The sequence below is a fragment of the Chrysemys picta genome, chromosome 8 (assembly GCF_011386835.1).
Source record: "Chrysemys picta bellii isolate R12L10 chromosome 8, ASM1138683v2, whole genome shotgun sequence".
NCBI classification, from domain to species: domain Eukaryota; kingdom Metazoa; phylum Chordata; order Testudines; family Emydidae; genus Chrysemys; species Chrysemys picta.
The window spans coordinates 96,775,414-96,798,233 of NC_088798.1; the positions used below are offsets into that span (position 1 = coordinate 96,775,414).

At 42.6% G+C, this 22,820-nt stretch overlaps 1 protein-coding gene across 9 annotated transcripts in view; it reads left to right on the forward strand.

Annotated features, from left to right (window-relative positions):
- Positions 1–22,820, forward strand: part of FNIP1 (folliculin interacting protein 1) — a 96,917-nt gene that overhangs the window by 70,602 nt on the left and 3,495 nt on the right. For 4 of the 9 annotated variants that reach the window (XM_005297887.4, XM_005297889.4, XM_005297888.5 and 1 more), the window contains 9 exons: positions 399–534; positions 1,409–1,610; positions 2,409–2,494; positions 10,031–10,177; positions 13,983–14,152; positions 16,979–18,410; positions 18,822–18,990; positions 20,994–21,191; positions 21,703–21,818. In XM_005297887.4, the coding sequence (XP_005297944.1) occupies positions 399–534; positions 1,409–1,610; positions 2,409–2,494; positions 10,031–10,177; positions 13,983–14,152; positions 16,979–18,410; positions 18,822–18,990; positions 20,994–21,191; positions 21,703–21,818 (2,656 nt within the window). The remainder of the gene's footprint in view (positions 1–398; positions 535–1,408; positions 1,611–2,408; positions 2,495–10,030; positions 10,178–13,982; positions 14,153–16,978; positions 18,411–18,821; positions 18,991–20,993; positions 21,192–21,702; positions 21,819–22,820) is intronic. The other 5 variants (XM_042850018.2, XM_065555933.1, XR_010590081.1 and 2 more) reach the window with 4 other exon arrangements.

Consider the following 22,820-nt stretch of genomic DNA (forward strand, 5'->3'; position numbering starts at 1 on the left):
CACCTCTGCCTTTGGAGAGCAGTTAAGGGATTGAAACTCCCAAGTTTCTTGCCTTTTGAAGGAGAATTTTCTCTCTCACCCTTGTGGGGTTGGAGACACAGTGCGAGGTATCTGCATATGTACAGTGCCTGTGGTGTTTATTACCTCGACACTGGAGGGTTTAAAGTCTGTTCCAGCTCTGATGTGCTAGAACACTTTGCTGGTTTTACTGTCAACTGGACATTTTTAAAATAAGAAATGTATATAGCTAGGAAGGACGAGTCAGATGTTTGAGTTATGTCCGATGCATTTAGTGGTGTCCCTCTTAACTGCTACCATAATTTCCCAAATATTCTTTTCTTTTGTGTGCCTTAGCTCTGTAGAAAGTGTTTTTCACTTGGTTTTTCTAATTTTTACAGCATCTCTTAGCAGCCTGCTCATCACTCCATTTCCCTCCCCGGGCTCTTCACTTACCAGAAGCTGTGCCAGCAGTTACCAAAGACGCTGGCGTCGCAGTCAGACCACAAGCTTGGAGAATGGGGTCTTCCCTAGATGGTGAGCTGGAGATGATAAAGCTGGTTTTACCTCAGACTCTTGCAAATTCCTGTAGTCTGAGGCCTGGTCTACACTGGTGTGTGTGTGTGTGTGTGTGTGTGTGGGATCGATCTAAGGTACGCAACTTCAGCTACGAGAATAGCGTAGCTGAAGTCAACGTATCTTAGATCGACTTAGAATTACTTACTTTGCGTCCTCGCAGCGCGGGATCGACGGCCGCGGCTCCCCCGTCAACTTGCTTCCGCCTCTCGCCGAGCTGGAGTTCAGCAGTCGACAGGAGAGCGATCAGAGATCGATTTATCGCGTCTACACTACATGCGATAAATCGATTCCCGATAGATCGATCGCTACCTGCCGATCTGGCGGGTAGTGCAGATGTACCCTGATTCTGTTCTGGCATACACCAGTGTAACACCAGTACTTGCTGTGGCGTATTTATATTGGTGTATGTGAAATTAGAATTGGATCTCTGGTGCTTTTTATGGTTTATTTCTTCATAGTGTTTATTGTTTTTTCACATAATAGAAACCGCCAACAAATTGCAGGTAAAAATATGGGTTGACGTTCTGAAGAGAAGGAGCCCTGAGAACCTAATAAAAAAGCCAACCATTGGCAAAGATAAGTGTGGAGTTCGGATCTGGTATTTCAATTCACAAACTTCAGATCTGGACTTTGAGATTTAAGGCCCATCTTTCAATAATGTGTCATGCTTTTATAGAGTGACAACACCGATGTTACCAAGGAAGATGATTTAACAGCAAATGCAAACAAAAGGAGTTAGCTTAAGTTAAATGTTCTGATATTTAATTACATAGAACTCAAGCTGCCATTTAAAGCAATGAATTCCTCAAGCTTTTTCTTTTTCCCTTTCAAGGTCCATAGAGGAAAGTTTTAATTTGTCAGATGACAGCTCTGGTCCCAGCCCGGGAATTGTTAGGAAAAAGAAGATCGCAATTGGTGTGATATTTTCACTCTCCAAGGATGAAGATGAAAATAATAAATTTCATGAGTTCTTTTTCTCACATTTCCCTCTTTTCGAGAGTCACATGAACAAACTGAAGAGTGCAATAGAACAGGTAAACACAGTCTCTTGGGATTCTTAAACTTTCTCTATTCGTTTTTTCTTTTTTTTTTTTTTCTTGCATCTTACTAATGTATCTGTAATACAGTGGGCCAAATTCCTCTCTGCTAATGGAGTTATACCAGAGATTTATGCTCAGTGGACCAGACCTTTGACCCTGCTTCCTACTGACAGCATAGGGAGTGTGTTGTGGTGGGGACAAAGCATGCTGCATTATGCCGCAAGGATCACTGGAAGCTAGAACAGTCCTTAGGCTGCTCTAACTTGCACTGGAGTTTCAGCTGCCAGCCAGCTCTGATATCAACCAAGGTTGAAAGGTGGCTTAGGACCTCCTTTGCCTCTTTCCCTCAGCTACACAAGAGTCCACTTTAGTGGATTGCATTGCAGGTTCAGGATCCTTCAATGGGCTTGTGTGGGCTCTAAATAACTCTAGTATTTTTGGTTTTTGCTGATTCCTAATCTTGTCAGTTTTTCTAAGAATGAGTGAATAGTTTTACATATAAATTCGTCTCAAACCCCATTTCTAGGAAATGCTTTAGCAGTGAATGTATGAAAACTTTGAACCCTTTTCTAGCTTTAATGACTGAAAGTGCGGAAGAGAGAGACTATATACATATAACTCTCCCTACATATGAAAGTTGGCAATGTACCATCATTTATCATGTTTAAAAAAATGTTATTTGCCTGACTGGTTGCATAAAAGATAAAGCCAAACACATGACTTTGTTTTCCATTTTCTTTACTTCTGTTGCCATGTCTGGTGTTCGTTATCTGTTTAATGATTGTTTTCAAGGCTATGAAAATGAGCCGTAGATCAGCTGATGCCAGTCAGCGGAGCTTGGCATATAACAGAATTGTAGACGCCCTAAATGAATTCAGGTGAGTATTTAGTCTTGTTTCTTTTAATGTGCTTGAGTTCTTCCAGATCCTTTGTAGTGCAGTGTTTCTCAACTCTTTCAGATTGGCAACCTCTTATTCAAAGTAAAAAAATGATTGCTGACCCATTTACATTTACTGTAAAAGTCAGGGTGGAAACTGTATTAATGCTACCATTGCAAAGCCTGTATAATTTACCTGGGTGTGTGTTTTGAGAGGATGTCAGAGAGTACTTGACCACGAAAGGGCAGGGCTGTGTGGGGAGCAGGTGAGCGAGATTTTCTTTGCTTTTTACATTGTAATAAAGTTTTCAATGTCTCACATCCCCTCTGATTGCCTTTCATGGTCTACCCTGCAGGTCACGACCCACTGGTTGAGAAATTGTTCTAGTTCATCTTTTCCTAATCTGTGACTAGAACGTAACCTTTCCCCCTCTCAAATCTCTGAGGGGAACCATAGTTATTGCTCTACAGGAATGTCCGACAGGTAGTTGGAGGGGAGGAGCATCTTTCAAAAAATGTTTAAGCCTTTCTTCTGACACCTGCACATTGGAGAGGGGCAGTATCAAAACCTAGCATCTATTCTCATCTGTTGAGAAATAACACAGATGAGTACATCACTGGCATTTTCCTTCAGTAATTCAGGTAGCGTGGGGGATGGAGGGCGGAAGAAAAATGAAATCAGTCTGTTTCTAGTGATTTGTCATCACTTAGGTAGGAGTGGCAGGATGCCCCTAAAAAGAGAGACTAGAACTACATTTAACAAGCCCTGTCGAAGGCTTATATTGTAAAAAAGTAGTTAACCTTTTGCTTTCCACTCACAGGGTGCTTTTCTTAGCAGTGAAAGATCCTGCGGGACCATTCAGCTGAAAAAAATTACTTTTCAGTTTAGTTTCAGTCAGCAGAATTATCGTAGTGTTACAGAATAGCCATGGATTATGTGATATTTAAGGGCAAACGTAGCACAGTTATATTTTCCAAACATCTCTCATCTCATAATGAGCCAAATCCTCAATTCTGCTTTATGCTGTCGGCTGTCTGTCCAGGATGGAGGGACAGGCCTGTAATGCACAGCACTGTGAGCCTTTTCAGCACCCCCTGGGCTGCATATGCTATCCTGGGGGCTATTTCTAGGAGCAGCCTGGCATCGGGAGCCTTGGCAGGCTCAAAGGTGGCTTAAAGCGCCCTTAGGCTCTTTTCCTTAGGATGCAAGTTCTGTGCTGTGCTTCTGCAAGGCACAGTACAGAAGAAACTCACCCATGGGTTCTTCCCCTCTAAATAAATTCTGTTTGGTTGTGCTCCAGCTGAAGTGCAGATGACGTGCATAGTTTGAATAGAGAAGTTGAAGGTTCTCGTCTGCATACTTGTAGGGTGAAAGTGCACGTGGAAAAGTAAAATAAAACACCCCACTTTATAGGGCAAGATTGACAGGCTCGTTTTCTGAGGCTCTAAAGCAGGGGTCGGCAACGTTTGGGACGCGGCTCGCCAGGATAAGCACCCTGGCGGGCCGGGCCAGTTTATTTACCTGCTGATGCGGCAGGTTCGGCAGATCGCGGCCCCCACCGCGGTTCGCCGTCCCGGGCCAATGGGGGCGGCGAGAAGCCGCGGCCACCACATCCCTCGCCTGCGCCGCTTCCTGCCGCCCCCATTGGGCCGGGATGGCGAACCGCCGTGAGTGGGGGCCGCGATCGGCCGAACCTGCTGCGTCAGCAGGTAAATAAAACTGGCCCGGCCCGCCAAGGTGCTTACCCTGGCGAGCCGCGTGCCAAACGTTGCCGACCCCTACTCTAAAATATTGTCAAACGTGATTATTCCCGACACTTTGATTAAATAACCCTCAATGGATGCGCTACAAGTTTTATGCAGCGTTTCCATGATGCTTTAAATATTGTTCCTTTGCAGCATAACTGGGTGAATAAATCCAGTATGGATTTCCTGGGGCTGCAGCCTTATATTTTAACTAAGTGTGTTAATAGGTATGTACGCTACAAATGCCCCTTTGCAGCTTTTGGCAGCCTTCTAGAACCTTCTTTCTCTGCGCTGTACAGGATAGTAGTGCTGTATTGTAACTTGCGAACTATAAAAAGTGTTGTTATGGAACAGAAAAATACTTGCTTTTGGTTTGTTTTGTTTTTTATCAATAAAGTGTTTGTAACAAAAGAGATGCATCTTAATGTCAACATCTGGATTATTGAGTTCAAAAATCCATTTGGGGGTAAATGGACTATCTTCTGGATAGGCACTTTGATTTCTGCATTATTCGGCAATTTCTTTTGTGTGTGTGTTTGTCGGGGTTGTGTGTGAAATGTTAACCCCACCATTAGCCCCATAGTGATGGCATTGCTAGTATATCCCCTTGCTAACAACGAGAATACGACATCCTTGGCTCGATCTTCAGCTGGTATAAATCAGCATAGCTTCACTGAAGTCAGTGGCACAAGGTTAATTTATATCTGCTCCCTGCTTTACCACCAAGGACTAATTGATGTACTTCTCTGAGGTAAAGTGAACATGAGGATGGTCCACCCGTGGCCCTCTCCTTGCCAACCACAAAAATCTGTTCTGGGCAGCTGGTAGGAAGGGGAATCCTGAGGGGATCATTCTTCTCACTATGTACACAGGCAGCATCCATTGTTATATTCTGGGACCTGCCTTGTTTTTTCTGAATTCCCCTTCCCCACTTCCCCCTGCCCTCCAGCCTTTCTGCATGAGCTTAATTCTGCAGTAAGTAGCATAATGCTGCATCTCGCAGCCTGTCTTTCCTCGTTTCCCACGGGACATCTAGTCAATCACTAGATTTCCTTGCAACATCCTTGGCCACGCAAATGGGGATTCCCAAGAGACATTTTGAACCGAGGCCTTGCCTTGTGACTTTCCGAGATACAGAGATTTACCATGAAGTTAGTCTGGTTCTGGGTTTCTTTGTTTTTTAAAGTAATGGTCAGTTTTTTATATGTTGTATGTTAAAGATGCAGACCAAGCTAGACTTTAAATCTAATGGGCACCAACTGCCTCTGGCCCCGTGTGGCTCTGACAACAGCCCATGAATCACTAGGACGTATTACTTTCCCGGGCTATACACTTCTGCACTGGCTGCTGGGGATGGTAGGAGTGCAAGAGCTGCTACCGTCCAAAGACTCACCTATGCAGGGAAGATCCTCTTGTGGCTGGAAAAGATGGCTTTAGGTCAGCTTTGTGCTGGAATGGCAGTGTCAAGCTGCTCTAACGCAGGAGAGGATCTGGCCCTCTAGATTTTCTACATTTACCTGCCTGCACATGTTCTTACTTATGATTTGTTCTATCATAGCACCTGGGGTCCTGTCTACAACTAGGGCTCCTACCTATTGTGCTTGGTGCTGTACAAATACAGAACAAAAAGACAGTCCTTGCCCCAGAGACCTTACAATCTAAGTAAAGAAGAAATTGTGCCCTGGTTTGCTCCTCTTATCTCATACTCGGAGAGGGGAAGCTTTTTCCATGAATGGCCCAGACTGAAATGTTTTTCCTGCTGCAAATTGTTGATAGTAATAAATGTGTTGCAAGTTCAGCATCAAACTCTAGATCTACCTTGCATTGTTATTCAGTTTAAAATATTTTTAAATTGTTTAATCTACTAATGGATTTAGCTGTTAACACTGGACTCAGAGGTTGAAGGCTGTCTTCAGATCTCAGATACGCAGAAACGTGCTTTGTAAAATAAGCTACTGTGCTTGCATACACGTTCAGATGCTCTCAAAACCCTAAGGGCCAAGACAACAGAGTGCATTAATAGCGTTGATTATGCATTTGAATAATATCCATGTGGCATCTTCGGGTGTGGTAAATATGCAGATAGATGAGGAAACATTAAAAACATAATAAGGGAAACACCTCTTCTAACATGCTTGCACCAGACTTAGGCCTATTTCATACCAGTGATATTTAAGCAGATTACATTACTGTAATCAGTGGAGAGTACTGCTTAAAAATTGATGGTGCAGTATGGCCCCTTACATTATGCATAACTCAGCAAGGTGCATGAGTCTTGCATATTGCATGGGCTCTCCCAGAGCAGCAGAAGGTATGGTGACAAAAAAGAACACACATGCTCCTAATCCAAAATCCTGCATTCTGAGTGTAATATTTTCATGTCTAAAGAAAATGCCAATTTTATAGAGGAAAATAAAATGGAGTGGGGAAGGGAAAATGTAAGTGTTAGTGAATTTTGCAAGCCAGCAAAATTATTTTAACATAAAAGAAAAATACTTTGAGCATCTTTTAAGATGTTCTCATCATAAAATAGTATTTTAGTAACACTTTGCCTTCAAGAACCTCAAAGAGCTTTACATACAGCAATGAAGTAAACCTCTCTGAGGTATTATTACCCCCCCCCATATCACAGACTGAGAATCTGAGGCATGGAGAGAAGTCCTTTGGGGGCATGGACCATCTTTTTGATCTGACTTTGTGCAGTGCCTCTCCCAGTGGGCGCCTATATTGCTATAAGACTGAAATAATTTTCCCAGGGTGTCACAGTGAGTGTAGAGTAGGGAAAAGATTCATAGTCTTGTGCACTAACCAGTAGTCACACTGCTGCTGCATTCTTAATAAGCATTATGGTTATTTGTCTTCTGGTAGCAGCCAGTGTGTGCTAGGTGATCTCTTTACCGACAGGCACACGCAGCACAACTCTCCGAAGGCTTTGTGTGTGTGTTTGTGTATGTTTTCAAAGCTGAGAAATCTATTATGACAGATGATATTTTCTTTAGTGTTTCCTGTGCTGCCAGGGACATGCCTGCTCGCCCACCACACCATGCGTGTCTGCGAGTTCTAGGCTAAAGTTCAGACTCCCCTACGCGTTTCTATATGTGAACCATTTTTAACGTACTGGAACCTTCACAAGAAAAGAGTCTCTTACGAAGTGAACTTTCCCTGACTTGTCACTTTAAGGTGCTGATGTGCGTACAGAATTGGGGAAGTTCGGGTCTGAATAGCGAAGGGGAGGGGGCTGGTCTGATAAATGCGGTGTTTGCTGCAGATCGCGGCTGATGATCGATGAAAGCAGGAATATTTGTTCGTTTTGTTTGGAAAAATATTTCCGAGAAGTTAAAGGAGGGATTTCCCCCCGGTCTGCAGAGCTGCAAAGCAGTTAATCCTTGCCCTTGGTTTCTGTGCCATTACTTACATGTCTGGTATTGAAGGTTCCCTTTACTGCAGTCACATGCCTGCTGGCAGGTGGCCAGTGGAATCTGATCTGTCTCTGAGGAAACACTATCAGTTGCAGATGCAGCCTCGGTTACCAGAATAGTAAATAACAAGTCACAAGACTCAAGCTCTCCTTTCAACAAAAACAAATATTTTAATATCTTGGTTTTAGTGTAGAAATAATTTCTTTTTCCTTTGAAAACAGCTGAACAGCTGCATAGGGCTTGATTTGGTGTTAGTCTGCACGAACGGAAGCACAGAGGGGTTATTACATGTTGAGCTCTTCGGTTTACTTCTAGCTTTTTAAGGTCAGCTCTGTCTCACAATGTAGAGTCTGACGACACCAGTTTTAAGTTCTGTCATATGCATTCTGATACTCAGAATCTCTCCCACTCGACTAGCCAGAGGTAAAGACCACTGAAGAGAAGGGGCAGTGAATCAGGGCTGGTGGGAGGCTTTCTTCTGATAATTCCGTTTCTAGCCATAACTCGTATGTGTGGCAATTTACCCTGAAGGCATCAACTCCCCAATGCACTGAAGCAGCAGCACTGTGTCTGAGACCTTCAAGGTCTGATGCCTCAGCACAAACACACTCCACTCCCTACCACCCCAGGCCATGCAGACAGCCGTGGCCACAGCACACTGTCCTGCCACTGTTCATTGCTTCCCAGAGCCCACACGGAGCCATGAGAAGCCTCAGGGCACTAACTTAACTCTGAGGGCCACGTAGGCTGCCCGAGAATACGGTGAGCACAAAGGTGGCTTTAAAGCCACAGGTGTTTCTCCCCTCTACCTCCCATCCCACTTCTCTCCTGCCACAAGTGCAGGAACGGAGTAACTGAGACTCGAGCTCTTACTGTAGAGATTTTGCCGAGGAAGAGAGGGACAGTTCTGAATGTTACTAACACCCGGGTGGAATTTGTTTTTAAAAATGAAAATCAATAGAGCAAATCATTTTTAAAAAGAGAGGAAAAAGCCCCCTCTCCCCTTTTCTCAGACTGCTTTGCCAAACTCTGTACAATAAGTTTTGACAGGCCCTTTGTGTTCAGTCTGGGCAGAGATTTTCCATCTGCTAGAGGTTCCTAGCATTGTGTTTTTTTTTTTTCTTTTTTTTTTTTCTTTTCTTTTCGTGGAGCCCAATTGCCTGGGAGCAATTTCTGCCTTTGAATTCTGCTGTCATACTAGAATATTTCCATGGGTTTGCATCGCAGCTGCTCTCATCCAGAGCTGCTTCACTTCTGAGAGATCTTCAACTAAATCTTCATTGGTTCAGCTTTTTTGGCAGCTGCTTCTTGAGTGCATCCATCTTCCTGGCATGCATAACCGTCAGTTTGCTGGGCTAGAAGTGTCCGTTCTGAGCAGAGGATAAGTTTGGGGCCAATAAACTGAGCTTTTGGAGAACACCATTATAAGCAAGAGATTTGAGCAGGCATGATTTACCAGGAACTGAGACACGCATGTCTTGTTAGATGAAAGATACTTGTTACTCTATTCTTCCTTTTTTTTTTTTTTTTTTTTTTTTTAAAGTAGTAGTTTAGTTGGGGAAAATCCAGTTGAAGTGGTCAGGCATTTCCTTTGACTTCTTCAAAGTTGCTGACAGCGTTGGAATGTTGCTGGTTTAATAATTTTGTTTAATGGTGCTGTACTTAAAACAAAACTCATTAGGATGGGGATGAAAGCTGGGTAGTGATCTGAGAGGTTTTAATCTGGTGCTTTAGCAAACAGCCAAAGTTCTAATAATATATTTACTGTCCTCTGTAAGACTAAAAAGGCATGGACTGGTGCAGTAACCCTTCAGTCCAGTAGGTACCTGCAGTAAATTTACATGTAAAGAATTAACTGGTATGTCTCTCTGCAAATCCATACACTTATGGATTTGGTGGAGATATTTGTCGATTCTAAACGAAGCAGCAAATGAAAATACTTCATAAATTATGCACACACAAAAACTGCCATATTCATCAAATAAGTCAGACTTGGGAAGGATTTATGTGGCTTGAATGCCATATATAAAAAGCAGGAAATTTATTAAAACAAACCAAAAAAGGAATGCTGAACCAATTATTTGTCTGGAATCCTTCATTTCCTTTGCATTCTAAATAGGGAACCTGTTGCATCTTGACAATGAGCAAATTTATGTTTGAGATCAGTTCAGTTTGAGAAGGAGTTTCTAGCGTTTTAACTCGCCAAGGCGGAAAGGTGAATTTGGTGTATTTAGTGAAAGGTTCTTTGTTTCCGTGGAGTTTGGCTAATAGTTGATGATACAAATTTTACGTTTGACATAAATAGCCACTGGAACTAAATATTGTCATAAATTCTTTACCCATATGACCTTCCCTTCTTAAATTTATTTTAGAACAACTATTTGCAATCTCTATACCATGCCACGTATTGGCGAACCTGTTTGGCTTACCATGATGTCGGGGATCCCAGAAAAGAACCAGCTGTGCCATCGCTTCATGAAGGAGTTCACTTTCTTAATGGAAAATGCCTCCAAAAATCAGTAAGTTATTTAGTTTAGTTGTTTTGCTTTTAGCGCTGTCGGTGTTTAACATAAACAAAGGCTGATGAAATAGCTAGTGGGAGCTAAAGGTACGTCTAAGCTGCAAAAGAAGACTTGCAAGGTTTGTGCTATGGGGCTAAAAATAGCAGTATAGATGCTAGGGCTCCAACCCGAGCCTGAATGTCTACACTGCTATTTTTAGCCCAGGAGTCCCTCAAGCCCGAGTCAGTTGACCTGGGCTCTGAGACTCGCAGTTGCAGGGTTTTGTTTTTACGTTGTCGATGTACCTGAAAGTCCACAGACATTCTAGTTTGCAAGACAAGAGGAAGAAACAAAAAGTCTCTTCTTAAAGACGCCTTTCCCACAATCTCATCAAATCCCAACTCAAGAATAAGCCTTCAAAAGATGGCTATAGAAAACCAGGGATGGGCGCATGTGTGTAGGAGGGGAGGAGGGAAAACATCCTCTATGAATGCATTAATCTACCTTTCAAAACCAGTGACTAGGAAATTCAGTAAGAGCCACGTGGGTGGCAGAATCTGATCACAAATTGTTAGCCTGGCTTCCACAAAAAGCCAGGGCCTCATGAAGAATGAATGAGGACTTGTGCTACATTAGATCCCACCCTGGGGCCCGAAGGAGTAAAGCGTTAAGCAGGTGCTAAGAATTCAGAATAAAAAAGTACTTGGTTAACTCAACTGTGGAATCTTACAGATTCACTCTTTCGTCTTCTCTTCATCCTCTTCCTCCAAGGCATAAATATGGGAGATTAAAAAGTGTTTGGCTTGGCTGAAATCCTAAACCAAGCACAAATATGTGAAGTCTGAGTGAGAATAGAACTGCAAAGCAGCTCTTAACTCAAAGAAATGGACAGGAGAAGATCCAGCAGCTGGTCAGTGTTGCTCGGGCATCCTCAAAGGAAAATGTGACTCTGCTGTTCCTCAGAGTCTTTTACTTTTGCCTCCGAGTGGTAATTTTGCAATCCTTATCCCCCTGACAGGAAGGTCACAATTATCATGCAGCATGGTCCACCTCCTGTAAGGAAGGGATCTCTTGCAGCAGTATGAGTGCCAGCAGACGTCAGTGGAATGTGAAAAGCCCTGATGATTTGTAGAGGGAATTTAAAATGTTTTCCCCAAAATAAGTTCCAACAGGGATGGAAGCATTTGGCCAAGATTAAACTCTTCAGCCCACAGTCATTCTGAACTGTACACACTAAGATATATTTTCTAGTGTGGTTTTGTTTGGTTTTTGTTTTAAATGGGGCAGGATGGTGTTGTCCTTTAAATGCTCCAGTGAGGGTATTAGCAGCATTGAAGTCTGTGGGCCTGATTCTCCACTCTGTCACCCCAGTTTTACACTGATGTAACTCCATTATTTTCAATAGAAATGCTTCTAATACACATTGGTGTGGAAGGAGAATCAAACCCAACACCTGTAGGTTTCTAGTTTAGTTCCAAATCTCCATTTATTTATTCCACCTTACTCTGTCCAGCCAGCAATCAAGAGGGAGAGGACTAAAGCCTTTAGGTTTTTAAGATCTTCAAAACTGTATTTAAGTAGACTTTGTTCTACTCAGGCCCAGAGGGATCTGGGGCTGTTTTTGATTTTTTTTTTTTTTTTTTTTTTTTGGCATGGGCACCTGAAATTGTAGTCAGGCCAACCATCACCTCCTGTTGGTTTGAAGAGGAATCTTGGGATGTCAGGTCCTTGGTCACCTCTCTGCAAATATCTGTAGGAGAAGTGGAGTTATTAACCCTTTCTTCAGCTCACTGGCCTCCTGCAGCTCCTTTGGTTAGCATTGCTGGGGGGAAGAATGTGTGGAAAAATGTCCACACAAAAATGCTACTAAAACTCAGAAGCCCTATGAGGTGCTGCTTCTCCTTTAAGATTTGCCAATAGTTGACTGCCTTACAGGTGACTGCAGGAAAATGATGACCTTTTGTAGGTCAGAACCTCCCTGGATCCGTCATATTTGTCTTTCCCCACATACACTTTCTCTCTCCCCAACTAATGGGACTTTTTAAATGTTAAATGTCCACTCAGTGTACAGTTCTCAACATAAGAAATTACTTTCAGTTCAGTTCAGCAGTGGGAATCTGTGCAGAATACTGCCTGCAGAAAATAATTCAAACAAAAGTAGTTTACCTTTTCATAATGCTTTAATAGATCAAGGGGTTCAGCTCCATTGAACTCAGTTTAACCCTACTGAGCCACCAGGAATATGGGATACGGATAGAGTCTGTAACCCACTAACACTTTAAATTTCCCATCCGATAGGATTAGCTATAGATGCATCAGTGTTGTTTATTTGGAGTGCCATAAGCATGCAAAGTACTTCAAACACTTGCAAGATACAAGGTCTCTCTCTGTCCTGAATGACTCAGTTTACCTTTAATATCTCTGCAAAACAAAGGCCTCTGGAAAACGCAATTTGGTTGAAATACAAATGGACAACAAAACCAAAGAAAAGAAGGGAAGCACGTAATTTTGTCTCCCCATATTTAGACAGAACAAGGTGTCACCTTGATGACTTTTAAAATACTTTAATGTAGTGTTTAGGCATAAATGAAAATTTAAAATTTGGTTATCGTATGAAGTATCTTGCTTTGTAGGTTTTTCTGTCATGCCTTGATAGAGTGAAAGTAGCATATGACTGATGTTAAATTCAAATCTGCTGTAGTAAAAGTCCTATTTCAGATGAAGAATTGTTTGAACTCATGTTTCAAAAGGATTATCTAAAGTCTTCCCAGTGATGGTTATCCAGTTTATATTTGAATGTGAAGTTGGTATCCGTTCAGTGTCAATAACCATGTGATATCATTACATTAAATCTAGTAGTTCTGTTTTTCAAAAAGCTTTTTCACCCAACTTTTTAACTTGGCAATTGAAAACTGTTTTGCCTGTTAGAGATGCACCTTTCCTGGCTGATAGTCACAGAGATATGTGTTGATGCCACAGAACTTGGAGCGTTTTTTTAAAGCAAGTGACTGTATCAGTTTGAAATTGCATAACTGTTATGCACAAAGCACAATGACTCTCTGTTTTCAGAGTCTGATAGTAACTATAAAGGATCCTTCTTTCTGGAGATGTTCTTTTTCATAGATTCACAGATTTTAAGACCAAAAAGGATCATTTCTTTAGATCATATTCTCATCTGACTTCCTGTATAACACAGGCCATAGAATTTCATCCAATTTATTCCTGTAATAAAGCCCAATAACTTGTGTTTTGAGAAGATTTTTTTTCTTCTAAGAACTACTGGACAGTGAAAGATTTACTAAAGTGGAATGTCAAAGTAATTAAAACCTACCCTTTACCTTTAGATGCAAATTCTATAATATGTTTAGTGTTTTCTAATAATAAACTGGACTTACAATTAGTTCTATTGGCAGTATGGCACTCTGTGTACTATTAGGAAATATATTCACCAGATCTTTTGGTTTCACAAGAGATTTTTAGCACAATCTATGGCTACAATAAACAGCTTGCTATGCATGGAATCATTGGTGAATAGAATTCTCATAATATTGCTAAACTGAGGAATTAAGATGCCCATAATATGGAAATGTTTTACAGTTTTAATTTTATATCCCTTCCAAGAAATGCCTCTCACCTTGGGGCAGTACATTTTCTTTTCCAGCCTGATGCATAAAGAAATCCAAGCAGGCCAAGTGGTCTTTACGGTCTCTGTGTTCTTATTAGGAAGCTAGCATTCCTGCGTTTTGTAGATTCTAGAATTGCTGTTGCTTTAATGCTATGAATGCTTGACTGGAAAAAGTGACACTGAGTGTTTCATTTTCAGATTTTTACCAGCCCTTCTGACTGCAATTCTGACTAACCACCTGGCCTGGGTCCCGACAGTCATGCCAAATGGACAGCCACCTATAAAAATCTTCCTGGAAAAGCATTCCTCCCAGAGTGTGGACATGTTGGCCAAGACTCATCCATACAACCCACTGTGGGCACAACTAGGTATGTCTTAAACCTCACCAAACTATCCGTTAGAGCACCACATAAATGTGGATGAATGCAGTGACTTCTGCTAACCAATCCCATTGATCATTTACAAGTTAAAAACCTGTGTCCTCAGACCAAGATACAGTTCTATAGATCAAGCTTACAGAGACACACTGCATTTACTATGTAATTACTTTAAGCACAACCATTAATAAAGCCGCAGCAGAAAAGTACAAAGTCTCTTTTAAGTTATGCAGGCAGGTCTTAAAGTGCCTTGATGGTGATGAGGGATTTTGGTCCCCTTGTGGATCTCTTTAGGGAAACTGCATTTTCTAGCTGCTGGGATGCTATCCTTGACAAGTCAAGTTGGGGGGGATGGCAGGAAACAGGAAAATTACCTACTTAAAAACTTAATAAAAAGATTAATTTTAATAAGAAACAGCTGTGTTGTCAATTAAAGAGACCATGAATGGTAAGGCGCAGTGAATGATTAATGCACAAACCCCACAGGTAATGCTCTGGCAAAGGCCCCGTTCCAAAGCCCATTCAAACCAATGGAAAGCCTTCAATGGATCAGACCCTGTGTGTGGTTATTCATGTCACCATCTCATGGCTGGCCAACAGAGAGGAAGATTTAAGACTCCTACAGTTCGGTCCTATTGCCCCCTCCGGCAGAAGGTCCCATGGAAGTGGGTTGGTCGGGGAAAGGAAGACTTGGGTTCCCCTCATAGAATTTCTCCCACTTTGGTATAGGCAGGGGTGGCCTGCAAGAGGATCATGTATCAGAACTCAAGGAATCTGCTGGAAGCCAGAGCCGTTATTCGGGAGGTGCTGTGCCTTTGCAATGCCCTCTGGCTCCCTGTAAGTCGTCTCCACCTCCTAGCACCTCTAAAACAGCCAAGCCCCCACTCGCCTGCACAACAAAACAACCAGAACAGCTCTGATAGCCCAGTAGAACTCCTCCTCCATTCAAAATATTGCAGAGAGCTGGGTGGGAGGGAAGAGCTGCTGCTGGGTAGTGTTTCTCACAGTCACCTTGTGCACCGATTGATGGCACAGGTTTATTTTTCCCTCAGCTCGCTCTCCTGTAGGTGGGAGTGGGGTTTCCTCCAGCCTCCTGGGGATGTGGCTCTTTACGGTAGTATCAGGAGCAATCTCATCCCCTCCGGCAGGTGCTGCTGACCCAGCTTCTGTATCTGTCTCCACCCACTGCCTTGGGTGTACTGCCTGAGCAGGGGTGGGGCTACCGGTGAAAAGAAAGAGAGGATCAGTCTGGGGCCCCTTTTGCCTCCAGAATGACCATCCCTGGCCATTTACTCTCCTTGATCCTCACTTTCATAACAGGCAACAACCGTGAGCAGAGCTGCACTGTAAACACGCTTGAATGAATTTAGTGCTCATTAAAGGTGCTTGATAGAGAGCCCTGGAGAGCAAAGTCCTCTGTAGCCACAGAACAGGTACAGCACAGGCTGTGGCAGCACAAGTTTTCTGCTACTGCCCTGCCAGTGACCCCAAACCCTGATCTGGAGGAGTCTCCTGTAGAAGTAAAAGTTTAGCTCCGTTTCCGTGATCGTTGAATTCTCGGCTTCTCTGCTGAGCTTGCCCGTTGGCTTTTGTGTTGTAAACCCCTGCTCAGTAAGAACTGAAGTGAGAGCGTGAGACCCATCTAATCATCATCCACAGATCACTGAAGTGATAGCAGAGGATAAATTTCAGTGGCTGTGAATCTGGGCCAGACTTGAACTGGTGACATAGAGGTGAAAGCTTCCCTTGCCTATGGACTGTAATGGTGAGACTGACGTAGTAACCCCTTTCCGGTGCATAGTTTCACGGTTGCTGTTAAGGCTGTTGCCCGTGGAAGGGTCCCTCTAAAAATAATTACCCCTTGAAAAGAAAACACACGTCCTTCCCCCGGAACTCAATAGGGCAGCTTATATGTTCCTCTGATCAGTGCATCATCTTCTGTATGAGTCAAACAGCACTATTGCAATTTTCTGTATTCAACACAGACACACCTGGCAGAATTGGTAATTCTTTGTAATTTTGGCAACTAATATCAATTTTTATTTTAAGCACGTTTTTAACCATTTTAATTTTCATAGTTGTGGGAGATTAAGGGGGGTAATATTGGGGTTTGGATTAGGGCAGCACTGACAGTGCGGTGGCAGAGGGTTCCCAGAACTGATCTCTGGGCTGCAGAGGACTCCCTGTGCAACAGAGGTCAAAAAGTGCAAGGAAGGCGGTCCTAGTCCAGGGGAGCAGAGATCCTTGACCAGGGCCCCAAGGAGGAGCTCCTGGTCGCGCTATGGCTGAACGGCTCCTGCCTAGGGGTGGCCTCTGTGCTCCTCAAAGTGAAAGTGTGGGGCCATGACAACAGGGCCAGTGACACTAGATCCTTGTGGATACTAGGTGTGGGGGAGGTTGTGCTTGCCAGTTCTTAGTGATTTTTTCTGTCAATTTCTGCCATATGAAATCCATGTCTACCAACAACTAACAATTTAAAGTCAATCCTGTCAAGCCTAAATACAGAGACGCCCAAGCTGATTGAGGGAACATTGACACTAGAAACTTTTGCTAGTGTAAAAATATTGGTTAGGAGTGTGTGTTTTGTTGGGGAACATTTCTATACCAGCTAAAGCACTAGTGTAGACACAATTGTACCAGCAAAAACACTTTTTTGCCAGTATAAGCTGTGTCTGCACTAGGGAGGTTCCCTGGTCTAGCTCTACCCACAAATCTCATCTACTGTTGAGCTGGCTTAGAAAACTAGCATCTGTATAATAACAGCATGATTATTTTAAAGCTGCAAAATATTTATGCTTGCTTTGTTTTCTGTTGTAGGAGACTTGTATGGGGCTATTGGATCACCTGTGAGATTAGCAAAAACAGTGGTGATTGGTAAAAGACAAGATCTAGTCCAGAGATTGCTTTATTTCCTCACTTACTTCATAAGATGCTCTGAACTACAAGAGACGCATCTTCTAGAAAATGGGGAAGATGAAGCCATAGTAATGCCGGGAACAGTTATTACTACTACGCTGGAAAAAGGAGAGGTAGAGGAATCTGAATATGTGCTCATAACCATCCACAGGAACAGAAGCAATTTGCTAGCTAGAGAATCTGAAGAAATGAGAACTCCTAACTGTAGCTGTAAATATTGCAAGTGTCCACTTCTTCTTGGGCAAAATACAGAGGGTGTTTCACATCAAGAGAGAGAATATGCCCAAAATGCCTCTAAGGTAGAGCTGGAGACTTCTTCAGATGAGAGCAGGACAACTTCTGCTGCTGACTGCCAAGAAAATGCAGATGACATTAAGCAGTGCAAGGATAAATTGACCTCTTGTCTGGACACCAAATTGGAGACCGTAATTTGCACAGGGTCAGCGTCAGTGGAAAAATGTGCAATGGCAGAGTCGGGATTAGAGCCAACAGCAGGAACGTGGAGGACTGAGGAGTCATTGGAGTCTGGTAACCAGGTCATCAGAGTAACAAGATCAACAGGTATAGCAGTGGAAAAGAAGCCTCCGGATAAGCTCTTGTCTGATGCATTTCCTTGTAGTACTGCCGAGGCTCAGACAAAGGTGACTTTCCTGATTGGAGATTCCATGTCTCCTGATTCAGATATTGAACTCCGAAGTCAAGCAGTCGTGGAACAAATTGCTAGGCGTCACAACCAAGCAGCAATGGAGGAAGGAGTGAGTGCTGCTCAGAACTGTGAAGCAAAACAAACTGTTGAGGACCAAAATAGAGACTGTGGGACAGCTGAACCGTTCCCTCGAGTTGCCAGCGAGCATCGGAATCCGAATCCTTACAATGCAGAGAGCATGAGTCTGTTTGATGAGTATTTTACGGATGATGGTTCGATTGAAACCAGGACTATTGATGATATTCCAGTGCAAGCAACTATAGAGGTTCTAGATCACGGCAGTAGTTTAGAACTTTCTAAAAAATTCGGTACAACGAACAGCAAACTACCCAGTGAATTTTGTAAGTTTATGGAATCTGTTCGCCAGGAGACATGCAAAAACTGTTTTGCTGAGCAGGACCAAAGAGACAAAATCTCTATTTGTGTCCCCCATGGGGATAAAGAGAATTCAGAGAAAAAAGTTGCCCCAGCATCTGATTGGGACATTCCAAGAAATGAGAGCTCAGATAGTGCTCTCGGTGACAGTGAAAGTGAAGATACAGGTCATGATCTAACCAGACAAAACAGTAACTACTACGTAGGAGAGCACGAAGATTGGACAGAAGAAGATGAGATCCCTTTTCCTGGGTAAGTATTTTCAACAATAACAGACACCATGGCAAATATAATCTCTTCTCCTCATTCCTCCACACACATGACTTGAGGTAGTGTAGCCTATTTTTGCATCAGTGGTTGGAAAGATTCTCTTGGGCTTGGTGGTTGTAAAATGAATTTAAAGAGAGTGGTGATCTGGATATTAACAGTATTAATTATGCATTGCAACCCTGGCTCGTATCTTGTTCCACTACAGTATTTTATGCACAGGGCTGACTACTTTAAACTGTCTTTGAACTGAAGTTGCTTTTTAAAATGTGGTTGAACAGCTGATCACATTTAGAGGAGCGATGATTGGAACTAAAATGTCACACTTGCTCAAGCTGAAATGAGTAGAAATCAGTGCTAGTTATAGTACATGTCCATGATATACCTTTCTTGCAGGTCAAAATTAGTTGAAGTGAACTCTATCCAGCCCAGTATTGCCAATTTTGGAAGGTCCTTGCTAGGTGGCTACTGTTCATCTTACGTACCTGACTTTGTTTTGCAAGGAGTAGGAAATGATGAAAAACTGAGACACTGTTTGGTGTCGGATTTGTCGCATGCGGTGCAGGTAATTAAACTATATCCAATGAAATGTATCTTTCACAATAAAGAGAGGCAAATATTTCTGAACTGGCAAACCTGCTGGAACTGGAAATATTTATTGTCACAGCTCCATTCTAGTTTCCATAGTCCCATTTCACTGGTTTGTTCTCAGTGCTCTCATCTATCAATTAGTACTCCTGAGTAACATGGTTATATTTATCTGCTCCAGATTTGCACTGTAAGGCCCTGTTGAAGCCAGTGAAGAAGGATCATGCCCTAGGAGAAAAGAGACATCCATGTTAAATCTTAGAGAAATCATGAAGTCTCTCTTCTTTTAGGGGCAGCAACCCAGTTGATAGATAGTGATTATGAGGTATGGAGTCCAAACTGCCATACAGTCTTCCCTATTCATGTCTCCCCAACAAACTGCTGGTGTCCCGAATGTCTGCAGAGCAGAACTTACAGTGGTGAAATTAACATTCAGTCCTCAGAAACACTGGGATCTCCCAATACTGTTATTTCTTTTTCATAGAAGCTAATGACCCAACAGTGCTGGTTTTGTGGGGAAAAGAGAGACAAACACCCCACCCCCACCCCGAGTCACATGGGGAGCAGAACTCTCTGCACTCTGATTTCCCTTTCTCTTCCTACTATATCCTATAGAATGGGGACTCTGTGGAACTGTTTCTTCTCCCAACAGAGTCCTAGCTGCATAATCCAGGATCTGTACTGGGGAAGAGGCTGGAAACTGGGCAGGTTGGAGGGAGGAGTGTATGGGGTGGAAGTGCATCATTTCCTACATTTGTCATTGAAGGGCATGATCTTGCTTCCCTATAAGCCAATAGCTTAATTCAGTGGGAGCAGGATCAGTCCCTAGCAAAGATAAAAGAACACTTTTTCTGTGAGCAGTAAACAGGCCCTCTGGCACGATCCCTTCTGTCACAAAGCCCCAGTAATAGCACCATTTTACGTGCAGCAGGTTTGGCTACCCGTATCTGTGGCCATTTCCATAGTTTTCTTCCCCTTCCCTGCACATAGCCCTATCAGGTGCATATCAGCCACTGAGTTGCCCTGCACACCTGGATGGATTTCACCCATTTATAAATAAAGTCCAGTTGAACTTTGAGACACCAGTTCAGTATCTCAGAATGACTACTGGAATGAAGCAAATGCTTCATTCTTACATCCCACAAAATAAAGAGAGATTTTTTTCCCCCTAACAAACTTCAACTGAATCGATAACATCAAGCACTGGCAGGATATATAAAATATTAGACAAGATTTTACACACTGGCTTTCAAATAAAATCATACTGTACCATAGCACCACATAGGGTGGTGCTCTGGGTAAAGGGATGTTTTCTCAAGCAGTTAAGTCAAAAATCTAATGGGAAAAGGGCCAACAGAGTTCTAAACATTTCTTTAAAAAAAATCCATTGCAGAGAAATATTTTGTAAAGGCGCTGTTTGAAAGCACTAGAAGAGTGAGTGTGGATGTCGTTGTTTGCTCCCTCTGCTGGTTCTGCAGCAACAGTTTACAAACCTTATTGCCAGAGTTGTTGCTGACATTAAGGAAAACTTGACTAGTAACAGGAGTGAAACTGACCAGACTATTTAAAGTGTCCAAACTGAGTGAAATACAAAAAATAAATAACAGCATAAATGGTGATTTTTTTAAAATATGATTTTAACCTACGTCCATTTAACTTCAGCTCCATTCAAACAGGACACATCAATATTTATTGAATGTCCAAGGGGAAAATTTGTAGGCACTGAAACATATTCATTCTTGGAAGAAGATATTCAATATAATAGAGGATAATAAAAAGAAAACTGCTTTGGAAAATGTAGGATTTTATCCTTTTAAAACTGTGGTAGCTTTTCTGTTATAAAGATCAATTTTTAAGGGATTGCAATGTATGTAAAAATGCCGTCACTATTCAGGAAGAAATTATTTTTGGAAAAATTGAGTGGTCTTTTGTTACTCTCAGACTTAAACTATTGTTTTTCTGTCTTTTTTTTTTTTTAAGCATCCTGTTTTGGATGAACCAATTGCAGAAGCTGTTTGCATTATCGCAGACACGGATAAATGGACAGTGCAAGTGGCCAGTAGCCAAAGGCGAATGATTGATAATAAACTAGGAAAAGAGGTGTTAGTCTCTAGCCTTGTCTCCAACCTGCTTCATTCCACTCTTCAGCTTTACAAGCATAATTTATCTCCAAATTTTGTAAGTATGGGTGAGATCTAAAAGGCTGAATATGTTTTGAGAATATCATTTAAATTAGTGTGTTAACGAAGATGCTGTAAGTTGATATTTCTCATACTTCCACATAGCCACAGTTGATCATATTGTGCATTATCTAACTTCCAGTTGTGCCCATTTGGGATATTCAGTTAAACTTTGTTCTATAATGAAGATAGCTGTCTTCGGTCCTGATTTGATATGCAACCAAAATTTCCACTGAAATAGGTGAGAGTCTTGCTAGAGTAGGACAGTAAGATCCATCCTTTACGTAAAAAATACTTTTCAGAACAGAAATCTAAACAAAAGTTTGCATCATTCTAGCTGTGTCTCTTCCCCTGCTATTGACAGGTGCTTTCAAATAATTATTTACCTTGACATGGCCCACTATGGAAAATAGAATTATGGGGACTGTGCTGTTCCCCTTTGGAATTTGGCTGGTATGGGGGCTGCAAGGTGTTTTGTTTCTAATGTGATTGTTTTCATGTGCTCCTAGTGTGTTATGCACCTGGAAGATCGGCTGCAAGAGCTGTATTTCAAAAGCAAGATGCTGTCTGAATACCTCAAGGGCCAGATGCGAGTTCATGTCAAGGAGCTGGGCGTGGTACTGGGGTATGATCACAACATCGTTCAATACAGTTTCCACATGTTTCCCCCACCATAAATCCTCTCCACACCTACTAGTAGGGTTGTCACAGCCACAGGGTCTGCGTTAGTGGATCCCTGTGCAGGATCAGGACCGTTAGTTTGACATGAATTTCTCATTCTGGGTCTGTCTCCATATCTTCTAAGATCCCTCTCCATTTCCCCTGCTCTGGACTCACCACTCCAGAGTTCATCAGAACCATTCTTTAAGTGGCCAGTCCCTGTTGAATAACACAAGGCACTTGATACCTTCAGGGTGACATTCCCCACATGGCAGAAGGCACAGACAACACTCTCTGTATCATGTACGCCACATAGCACCCCTCCGTGGGAATGGGGCACAAGCAGAGAGGCCATTTAACGGATCCTAGGAAGGCGGTCTCCTCACCAGCTCTAAATACTCCCTTATGCAGATGGGTATTGGTTGAAGGCTGGGGTGTGTGGGTGTGTGTGTGTGCGCGCGTGTGTGTGTGTGTGGGGGGGGGCACAGGCTGAAGTAGTATCTGCAAAGGGACGAGCTGCAGCACAGTGCCATGGCTTGCTGTGAGTGGGGAATGAATGAATTCCACTCCCTCCTTTGCTCCTAACTTGTGCTGAGTTCCCCACATAAAGCTCCTTTACTCAGGCCGTGTGCGCGCAGTGGGTAGGATGAATTCCCCGCAGTGTATTCCCTTGCCAGCACGGTTAGCTCAGTGACCAAGAGAACAGGCAGGAATGGAACCCAAGTCTCCTGCATGACGACAAAGATCTGTCAGTGAGTCACCAGGCAGATCAGGAATTAATTTTGATGTCCGTTTAAAAACGAACTGATTGTTCCTGTTTTTAATAACAAATGGTGATGTTGCCTTGAGTTCAGAAATGCAAATGTTTTAATTTTACATTAAGAATGACTTGCAGTTTAAAGCTTTATAAATAAAATATAGAGCTTCTCGCCTTGAATAGTCCAACTGCAAATACCTTAGCTTGGCA